The 11,401-nt window shown below is 35.8% G+C and overlaps 1 protein-coding gene across 1 annotated transcript; it reads right to left on the bottom strand.

Moving 5' to 3' along the window:
- Positions 1-3,905: 3,905 nt before the first annotated feature.
- LOC307173937 (uncharacterized protein) lies at positions 3,906-8,946 on the bottom strand. The gene is made up of 3 exons (XM_079897537.1): positions 8,823-8,946; positions 7,696-7,762; positions 3,906-7,459 (listed from the first exon to the last, which is right to left on the bottom strand). The coding sequence occupies exon 3, from the start codon at positions 7,446-7,448 to the stop codon at positions 4,599-4,601; it is 2,850 nt and encodes a 949-aa protein (XP_079753663.1). The 5' UTR covers positions 7,449-7,459; positions 7,696-7,762; positions 8,823-8,946; the 3' UTR covers positions 3,906-4,598.
- Positions 8,947-11,401: the final 2,455 nt, after the last annotated feature.

Below are 11,401 nucleotides of genomic sequence, written 5' to 3'. Positions count from 1 at the left end.
GTCTGGATTGTAATAAGTGAAGATGCTGAGATCCTGAGAGATCTGGAAGTGTTTAATGTTCTGTTGGGGTTTAAAGTGTTTCTGTATGGTGTGTTTTGTGTGTCACCATTGTGTTGAAGAGTAGAGCCTGAGCTTCAGTCCAGGATGAGCAGAGAAACACAAGTTTACATGCAGCCAATAACCTGTTCAAAACCGGGATATTAGCAATAACCCGGTCGCGCACGGCCATGTAAACACAGGCAAAAACCTGAATACGCTCATATCTCGGTTTTTAAAAACCCGGATATGATCCCTGGGGTACCCCTTTTCTAACCCGAATATTTGTTTATGTAAACGCGTATGGGCATATCCCCATCAAAAGGAACATTGATGATATGCTACGTTGCTTCATTTAACTGACAGTATAACTGTGTAGTTGCTGGTGCAGTCACAGCAAATCATGCATGTAGTTAACTGCATGTTTTCCAGTAAAAAATGCAGAAAAAAAAAAGTGAAATAACTGTGTTTCTGTTAAAAAAAGATTACTGAAGATTTATGTAAAAGTTTTTTGCACTTCATTTAAATTAGGATATTTTACTTTATTTTTACGGTTTTTGTTTGGCAGCCGTAGCTGACAGTCATTGACCGTTTTTTTAAGATTTTATTTTTTACAGTGTACATATGTCCTTATAAGGCCAAGAAAATATGTCGTTTTAAGTTACAACTTAACATCTCGTTATTACGAGAAAAAGATGTAGTTTTAACGACATAAGATCTCCTTATTACGACATAATTGGGGGGGGGGGGATAATATGTATATGTGGAAGCAATGCATCACCGTATAAGCCTATTTATTGATTGATTTTTTTTTTCTTCTAACGTTACTCTGGTATAGTGCTGCATAGTATTACCGTTCTAAAAAGCTTTGGCTTTTATTTTTATAGGCTATATTTACTATTAATTCCGGGTCACATGACCAACCTGTCTTTCTTTTAATGTAGATCTTCAAACGGAGAAATGAAAAAAGGAATTTAAAAAAAACTAAATCGGACCGGGGTCCGTGTAACGCTTCACAATTCAGTTTTCAGACCATACAATGCAAATGCAAAAATGAAAAATTTAAACCAGACATTGTTTTCCAGTTACATTATCAATGGATATTTGCCTTTTCTCCCCTTTTTCAATTTTACTTTTGCTAAATTGTGACTTCAGAAACAAACATTCGAATAAATGAAATCTAACCGATTTTCTATTTTTCCATTTTTCGTCTTGTAATTTCGTCCCCTTGGAATTATAAGGTTCTATCTGACATTTTTGTCAAAATTGAGTTATTCACATATTCTTATTCTGTGACAACTTATTTACATTATGTGATGTTTTTTTTTTAAGTTGTGTACATTTTGGGACTTTTTATTGAAAAAACAAAAAGGTTCTATCTACAAAGTCGAACTCTAACTTGGCTCTATAAGGTTCTATCTGCGTGAGCCAATCAGCACTTCGAATGGACAGAAGAGGACCAATCAAAAAATGAGTCATAGAGAGTATAAGTCTGTGTTTTAAAAAATGAGTCACAGAGAGTATTATAGTTCTGTGTTTTAAAATATGAGTTTTTGAGACCGTGAAAAAATGAAAAAATGAGACCTTTTTTGTGATTATATAGTCAGTGAATCATTTTTCAATGATTATTAAACTTTATGAATTAATTTGCTGATGCATGTCTGTTTTCTTGCAGTTTTTAAAGTCTTAAAATGTCTTAATTTTTACAATATTAAGCCTTAAAGGTGAAATAGTCAACAATTTAATTGATGGGGTCATAATTACAACAATAAACGTTAGCATGTTATTTCAGTCATACTGATGTCTAGAGAGAAAGCCATTTTACCTGGCCCACTTTAGGTGGAATAAAGTCCTGCTCAGATGTATTACAGTAGCTGCTTTTTGTCTAAACAAAAGAAAGATTAAAGTAACAATTTCTGCAATAATGTGTTTAATTACCCACCAAATTGATACCAAAAATTAACATCTGCACTGGACAAAATATTTAGACCTACCTTGCTTAATTTGAAATGTCCTAAATACATGGAAGTGCTAAAAATATGAAATAAATGTCATAGAAAGGATCACATTTTACTTTCTAACAAATGTTGAGACATTGTTACAACATTAATAATTTTATATTTAGTGTTCAAATAATGTTTTGGCAGATAGAACCTTATAATTCTAAGCGAAAAGTGTTTTTTTAGAATTAGAAGGTTCTATCTGCATTTGACCCATTCCAAAAATCCCCATTTACAAATTTGAGAGGATTTTGATATTGTATATTTAGAATACATTTAGGGTCCCTGTTATTTTCATGTTTGAAAGAAACTTGTTCCTATATACATTTTCCTATATGTAATGCAAAAACTTTGAAGCTCAATATCTCAAAACTGCTCAGAACGCAGATAGAACCTTATAATTCCAAGGGGACGATTTGTGCCGTGGGCGGTACCTGCACGGGGGTGTGGCCGTGGACTAACTTTACTATCATTTCATTGATGTAACTGCTTTATTTACACTGCATGCACGTTTGAGGAGAAGTTTAAAAGACGGAACACAGGACGACATTTTTCACCCGAAGTGCCATCATTTTTATTATTAATAGTCTGTGCTAAATTATAAGGCAGTCTCGGACCGGCCATCGGGAGCAGCCGGGAAAAGTGAAATCCCGGTGGCCTGGGTATGATTTGGCACATTGCCCTTGTTTGTATTTACCTTTTCATTCTTACTTTATTTTATTAATATATAGCTATATCCTCCTTGTTGTTGTTCATTTTACATGGTACTTGTGCCTCAATCCTGAGCGAGTAATTGTAAGTTTTGAGCACAGAGAACTATATTTTGCAAGCACATTACATTATATTTTGACCAGAAATTAACAATCGCAAAAAAAAAAAAAAAAAAATCGTTTGAGCAAAGAAAAAACGATTCCGTGCTCAATACATGTATTTGCTATTATCCATATTAACGTGCAATAATAACCCCTCTCACGCAGTTTCAGAGGCGGCCTTACCTATGTTTCACCCGTTTCAATTGAAACGGGCCCCGCCCTCCAAGGGGGCCCCCAACAGAACAGGAAAATCCCATTCATTTTCTCCCTAGGATATTGATTTTCAGACATAATGTCTAAAGTGGTCTCCAACACGTCGTTCGCGAGCTACCAGTAGCTCGTGGCCTGATTGGAGGTAGCTCACCAAGGGCCGTTCAATATCGCGTCTTTTGCGCGCTCAAGTTCGTTATTTCAAATAATTGAAGCGACGCGCTCATTTTTTCCAGGCGCAACGAGTCAACATGAAGGATGGGGTGCATCCCAAACTACGGGTGTTTTTTTCTTCTCCGTAAATAAATATTCTAGCAGAGCTACAGCAAGCGTTTTTCGGTGGTGGAAATCCATTAGCTATTAAAACTTCTTTGTCGTTGTGGAGAGCGCATGGTTGCATAGCATTAGCTAGGTATGTGACAAAAAAAATCAATATAAAAAAATTCATATATAATCATAACCATATGATAGATAATAAAAATACCTTTAAAATGGTTTTTAAATGATTCAAATCGGATAATTATTAAGAAAGTTATGGAATTTTTAAATTCGGAAATTTGGGGTCATTTTTGTATCTAATTAAACCAATAAAACAATGAAAAACTGTGACCTCTTCCGCTTGACCAAACACTTCAAAATATCATAACTTCCTCATTCCTTGGTCTATTTGCATAATTCAAACACCACAGTGTAGGTAATTAAAAGCCCAACATGATTAAGATGACCTCTTTTTAAAAGGTATATATAAAATTTTTATTATTTCTAATTAACCACTAATTAATGAAACCGAGAGCATCAATCCACACATATCTTTCCATATGAAATCAAAATCCTCTCAAATAAAAGGTATAATCACATATTTATTGTATTAAACAGACAATTGGCATTGCCACATGAATTTCATAGTTTCTTTAGTCATCTTACAAAGCAATTTTACTTCTGCTTACATGATATTAGATTAAATAGAGATTAGTTTACATAGAGATTAGTTTACATGACAAGAAGATCTAAAGAGACAGGCCAGGGTTTTCGTCAAAAAATACGAACTTTTATTTTAATTCTGGCTCAAAATCAGACACACACACACTCGGTCGGTCTCTCTCATACACACACACTCTCTCTCTCTCTCTCTCTCTCTCTCTCTCTCTCTCTCTCTCTCTCTCCCTCCCTCTCCCTCTCTCTCTCTCTCTCTCTCACACACACACACTCTCTGTCTCTCTCTCATACACACACTCTCCCTCACTCTCACACACACACTCTCTCTCATACACACACTCTAGCTCTCTCTCTCACACACACTCACTCTGTCTCTCTCTCTCTCTCTCTCTCTCACACACACACACACACACACACACACACACTCTGTCTCTCTCTCTCATACACACTCTCCCTCTCTCTCACACACACACACACACACTCTCTGTCTCTCTCATACACACACACTCTCCCTCTCTCTCACACACACACACTCTCTCTCTCACACACTCACACACAATTCTGTCAACAAAACGATTACTAAAATAGTTGAATCGTTTCAGCTCTAGGATAATGTTAGATCTTGGCATATAAGGTCTGCTGCTAATTCATACGCCGACACTTCAAAGTCTACAGCATCATCATACGATTCATTCTCACCCCAATAGGCAATTACATAAGTTCCTTTTTTCTTTTTTTTCAGTTTCTCGACACGTCCTGAGTAAACAGTCTTCTCCCCAGAATCACTATCAAACCATACATGACAAATATTACGGCCCACTAAAGCACCAGAGAGAATATCAGTCACAGCAGAAATGGAGTTTTCTTCCAACTCAGGAAACTCGCTCTCGATCAGGGACACATCTAACACTTTAAGTTTGTTTTCAACAGCTTTTCGCTCCTTTTGATCCTTCTTTTGACGCTTCAGGGCAGCCCTTCGTGATAATTCACCCCTCATCTCCACATGACTTTGCCGATTAATTTGTCTTTTCTTTCGAGCCATACCTACTGCCCAATAGATGATATTTTCCTTTTCAGGATTTTTCAGTTCATCGAGGTACTCAACTAGATGGTTTTTTTGAGCCCTCATCCTAGATGACATGAAGCATAGGGTGGCATTAGGAGCTCGGTGCTTGGCAGCACTAAACATACCGATGATTTCTTCAGAGTCAATGTTGTGTGGCCTAGCTGTTTCTGTTTCTTTCCGTAATTCATCAGTCACAATCAGTTCTAAATATCGTTTGTACTGTCTTTCTATGACAGCAGTTGTAGCAGAAAGACAGGCAGACATCATACTGACAAAAGAATCTTTGTCCGATGGAAACTCTAGGAGTCTGGCTAATGTTGAGTCACACTTGTCAAGGGTGTCACCAAAAAAATCAGTATCACGAGTGAGGACACTGATTGGATCCTGTTGAGCTTCTTTGAGGGATGACAGAACGTTTTTGACAATACTGATTCCTTCCAGGTGATCAACTTGCTTATCGGCAGAAGTGTAAAACTTCTTCATCCAAGGGCCTGATAATAGTTTTCCATTCAAGCCGAGGACCTGGATTTCCAACTTGGCAGTTGGGTTAGTGAAGTCTTTGTGCAAACCTGACAGCAATCCACCACATGACACTGTCCCAGTTCTCAAGAACTTCTCAAACAGTTCATAATGCTCTATGTATTTGCCACATAGGTGAAAAAGTACATGGAGACGATTCCCGCGATAACGAGGTAACAAGCCACGGGGCAAATTGACATCTTCAAGAAAAGTAGTGAAACCCTTTGGGTCTCCCTTCCCATCCTTATAACGGAGTTTGTTCATTTGGAGGACAATGTTTGCTGCCAGACAGTCTTTACCAAATACATGTCCCTTAGAAGTCTCCAATGTCTTCAGTGCAGCCCGGCATGAACTGGCAATGGTGTCGATGGGATGAAGGTGGCAGTTAAGCTCATTAAGAGGTTTGCCCCACGACTCTGAAATTCTCTGGATTGCAGCGTGGTTTACAACTGCGCGGTCTGTCATAACATTTGAAATGTTGCTGATAATAGATTTACGGCAGTCTTGGTAATCACAGAAATAAAAACCTGAATAAACTTTAGCCAGTTCATCAATAGAACTTGTCACATGTTCAGCATAGTCTTCCGCAGTGCCACCAGGTAACTGATCGATGGCTACTACAAAGCACTTTGTTTTAGTTGTAAGATGTATGCTATTTATATGAACACCTTCCTGTGTTGTTGAGTCAAATCCTAGTGTAAGGTTCTCGGTAGTCATTGCCACTTCAGCGGTTTGTAGGTCCGATATCGCACCAAGCTCCCGGGCCATCTGCTCGACAGTATTTCTGTGGGGAACAGCATCAATCTTTACTCCAAATCGCATAGCAAACCTTCTGATGAGTACTGGTATATTCTTAGTAGGAACTTGGTTGATTATTGAATCATACACCATCTGTCTCATATCTAATGAGAACGTTTTCTCATCTTTCTTAGTTTTTTTCTCCACAACAGACGCTTCATTAGTAATGGATTCTTTAAGACAGAGTGTTTCATTCTCTAAGTACCTTATCTCATCATCTTTTTCAGTTAACAAGTTTGAGAGTCTAGTATGGTCATTCTCATGAAGTTTTTTACTAACGGTAGTAAGACGCCTGTTCTTGTTGGACTGCTTCAATCTGCGGTGCTTCTTTTTCAGTCTGGCCAACTTAAATTTAGTTTCCTCTAGCTCAGTAGCACATTTTGTGGTTTTCAGTTCATGTCGAAGAATCCTAATTGTAGATTTCTTCCTCTCTAGGATTTCATCTTTCCTTTTAAGACACTGGTTCAGGTACTTCACACTCTTATGCTGTCTCAGCTTCTTTCTTAACAACTTCATCTCCATAGCATGCTTTTGCTTCATTTCACTTCTAGATTTTGCCATGAGATCCAGTCTTCTCCTCATTTTGAGTTTTCGTGGAGTCGAGACATCTCCCCTTAGCTGTGGAAGGGTGATCGATTCAGGGGTCGAGGCTGAAGGTGTATTCTCAACTGATGTAGGTTCTAACTGTGGAGAGGTGGGTTCGTCACTCATAGATGTAGGAGGATCAGTCCTGGAACTAGGGGAATGATGAACAGGGAAAACTTCATTGCAGATCTCCTTAAACTTTGCCATCTCTGCATCACGAGAGAGGTTCTTAAATCGTTGTAATGATCTGGACACAAGGGATACCACTTGATGCTGTAGAATTGAGATGTCAGGAATTTTGTTACTTATATCCCGGACAACATTCGTCCAAGAATGGTCATTAGAGATGAATGAGAGTAACACGTGACCATTCTTTAGCTCCTCATGATTAGCTGGTACAGCAGTGAAATGTTCCATCAAATACTGACGAGACAGGCCTGGCTGAGGAGAAAACGATCCCCGCTTTGGCTTTTTCTTTGGTGGCATGATGGTATAACCTAGGGGAAAAAAAGAAGTTTATTTAATTTATATCCAATTTAATTCATGAATATTGAATGCAGTTCCAAAATTGCTCATCTAGAAGAAATTTATATTTTGTTGTTGTGGAAATATAAATATGTAAACACCACACGACCTACTCCAGTTTTTCAGTATAATTTAAAATAAATATATACATATTAAGACTACTACTCCATAATTCTATTTATTTCTGTTAGGATGAAAAACAACTCACCTTGGATGATATGAAAGTCAAGTTATTTTCCCACCACTGGCATTGTTTCATCAAGAAGTAAAAATACCTACAAAATAGACAATTATTTATTTCTCAGAAGTAATATTAATTGATGATTGTTATTTATCATTTAGCAATCAATAAATGCATGCATGTTGAATTTTTTTTAAGAATAAACATCAGTACACTGCAAAAAATGCGTAATTAGTATTTTTGTTTTGTTTCCAGTCCAAATATCTAAAAATTATTACATCAAGAAGCATTTACTAGAGAAGTAAAATGACATAAGAAATTCTATTTTGTTTTAAGATAAAAAGAAAGTCATTTAAGTAATTTTTGCTTAAAACAAGCAAAATTATCTGCCAATGGGGTAAGAAAAATAATCTTGTTTTCCATTCGAATTCAGATTTTTTTCTTACCCCATTGGCAGATAATTTTGCTTGTTTTAAGCAAAAATTACTTAAATGACTTTCTTTTTATCTTAAAACAAAATAGAATTTCTTATGTCATTTTACTTCTCTAGTAAATGCTTCTTGATTTAAGAATTTTTAGATATTTGGACTAGAAACAAAACAAAAATACTAAGTAAGAAAAGCATTTTTTGCAGTGTAGGCCAAAGAAATTCATTCTCACAACACACAGCAATGAGGCCTTCAAGTACTAAAGACATTCAGTAATTGTGAAAATAATTAAATTTTACCAACTCTGTGCAGAATAATACAGCACACATTGGCTAAAATGTTTGTAAGATTTGGCCAATCAGCTTGCTAGAAACGGGTCACATGACTTGGCAGGCAGCCAGAAGCACAGTTGTTCCTAAACAAATCCATAGCCATCCATGGTATTTATATATATGTTTGACTAAATCATGACAATAATGTAATCTAGAGATTCTAAACCTTCGTTCTGTATGATTACTTTGAAAAATACTGCACGGATTGATGAAAACTGGGAGAAGTTTTGGAAGCCAATATGACCGAATGGCCGATTCAGCTTTTGACAACAACGTCACTTGCGGATCGTAAAAAAACACATGCGAATGTTACAATCAATCCCAAACTTCACCTAATTCAAGTTAAATGTATATTCTATCAAAAGTATTGGGTTTGAAACAAAAAAATACTCACCTTCATAGCGGATTTTGACGCCAAACACGAGAGAAATGTTGCTTCGCTTGTAGCTTTCTTCTTACGGCAGCCATCTTGGAAATTCGAACGTGAGAATCAACGTGATGACGTAATTTATGTCACTAGTATATGGGCTTTAGAGGTATTCACAAAGCAAAGATACGACAGCTTTCCTAAGTCACCAACGCGCCTGGCGCTGATCACCTGCTGAGAACACAGCCGCGGGAACAAAGCGCTCGTGCGTATATAGGTCAGTTTGTCACATACCTACATTAGCAACGACAGACGCCACGGGAAAATCGGACCGAATTTTACTATAAAAGATAAGCTAATGTGCATTGTAAATGTCAGTATTTTGTCTTTTTTTAATCATTCTTTTTATAAAAATGAAATATGCGAGGTTTATCTTTTTATAAAAACTTTTTTGTCAAAACTTTATTTGAACTTGTACATGTTAGTAGATAACATGTTGCAAGACACTCCTTTCAAATTTGGCCATCATTTTTAATGTTACTATTTTAATGTTTATGTAAACAAAAAGTGCATATTGATGGAATAAGTTTATTTGTTATTTGCTGGTTTTCGATATAAAACTTGGTGAATTGATTTTATTGTGTAGTATTAGTAGCCTAGGCTACTTTTTGAACAGGATCATGTGATAACCATGCTCATTTTGGTCACTATAATCATGAAATGATTATGTTATGTAATTAATTTATATAATTATGTGTTTTTACAGTATAATAATTTTATATATATATATATATATATATATATATATATATGTCAATTAAGGGTGACATATATAGACCTACAATAACTCTTTTAGGTCTAAAACAGTTAGCATAGTTGTTAATATGAGAGTTATGAGATTTATTAATCAATTAAGAGTTATTATTTAAGAGATTTAATTATTGCATTAGGCCTACATGAGTAGCTCTCGGCCACTTCAAATTTTTTTGTTTATTTGTGATAATCTTAACACTTTAGTATTATTTTCTAACCTGTATTATGACTGATACTTGACGAATTGCTTTGTTCCTTTTTTGTAAGTTTTGGACAAAAGCGTCTTCTAAATATGTAAAATGTAATAATAATAATAATAATAATAATAATTATTATTATTATTATTATTTGTGTTTAACTATAAATGAGTTCACTTAAGACAGTAATATGTTTGTCATAAAATAATTTATCAATGCTTTATTTTTATAGGCTATAACCTAACCTTTTACAGTTTTGGATAAAATAGGCCTACATTTTTTTGCATAATTTTTGCTTAAATAAAGCGTTCATAAATTATTTTATGATAAACATATTACTGTCTTAAGTGAACTCATTTATAGTTATAAACTCTAATAATAATAATTATTATTATTATTACATTTTATAGGCTATATTAGAAGACGCTTTTGTTATTTTTGTTATTTAGTATTTTGGAATACTAAAGTGTTAAGATTATCACAAATAAACAAAAGATTTTGATGCATGCCATTCATATTAAATTGTATATTCACCCATACCCGCTAGACGCAGTTAAGACAATTAGATGTATTCCACTTAATACACAATAAAACAATATACTACAAGATTCGTTTACAACGTACCTCCTGGTGTTCTTCTAAAATGAGAGTGAGCCACAAATCCGTGAGTACATTTTACAAACCCGTGGGAACGGATTGTGAAAGCGTGGGCGCGGTTTATGAATTAGTGCAGATTGCAAAAACTGAAGGCACTGTTTACAAATCTGAGAGCGCGGATTAAAAACTCGTGGGTATGGTTTATTAATCCGTGGGCACGATTTGTTAAACCGAGGGAACAGTTTGAGAATTCGTGAGTACGATTTTTTTTTAATTATTTTTACTCACACAGGTGACTTCCCGGGGCTCCGTAATACTTCAAGTTGAGGGGATGTTTGAGCTGTTTTTTTTTTTTTTTTAAGTCAGCCCAGACAGCTGAAAATATACTGCGCAAATCAATTAAGCAGTGATGTTGCCCTGCGTGAAAGGGCGAGGCTTATTCCAATGTAAAACGCTGTATAATTGTATAGCCTATAGGAGGATCTTTGTTGACATCTTTGTACGCATGCGCGAGTGGTTGTGTGGCAACAAAACAAACCGTATGGCGGGCTGTAAAGACGCGACGAGCACTTTCAAGAGAGTTAGCGGGCGAAATCCACAATATATAAGCACTTTAACATCTGAAGACCGGAGGAGGTTTGGAGAGAAGCTCAAAATTTGTATTGATGACAAAATCGAAGTTATTCAAAGGCAAAGCCCATATGAGATCTGGGATGACAAAAAACGTTGGTCCGACTCGCCCGTGTCTTGGCCACCAGAGACATTTATTCTTATTTAATAGAAACCCCTGGACCCTTCACTCATGAAAGATTAAAGGCTTTCAAAAGTCTGGAGGCCTATGATTATTTTGTTTCTCGAAAAGTTGGGCCGATCTTTTCTGCCAAACCGAAAGAAATATGACTCGGTTGATTTGACTCATTTAAAAAAAAAATTTTTTATTAAATCTTCTATAAATACATAGTCACGAAGACTTACCATGAACAAAATGAGCCTCACAAA

Source organism: Squalius cephalus (assembly GCF_949319135.1).
Source record: "Squalius cephalus genome assembly, chromosome: 16".
In the NCBI taxonomy this organism is placed as follows: domain Eukaryota; kingdom Metazoa; phylum Chordata; class Actinopteri; order Cypriniformes; family Leuciscidae; genus Squalius; species Squalius cephalus.
Note: the sequence above shows the minus strand (reverse complement) of the source record. Positions and strands in the feature narration are given on the sequence as shown.

Bases quoted from the DNA above. Each gene is read 5' to 3' on its own strand.
- LOC307173937 (XM_079897537.1), bottom strand. From the start codon at position 7,448: ATGCCACCAAAGAAAAAGCCAAAGCGGGGATCGTTTTCTCCTCAGCCA.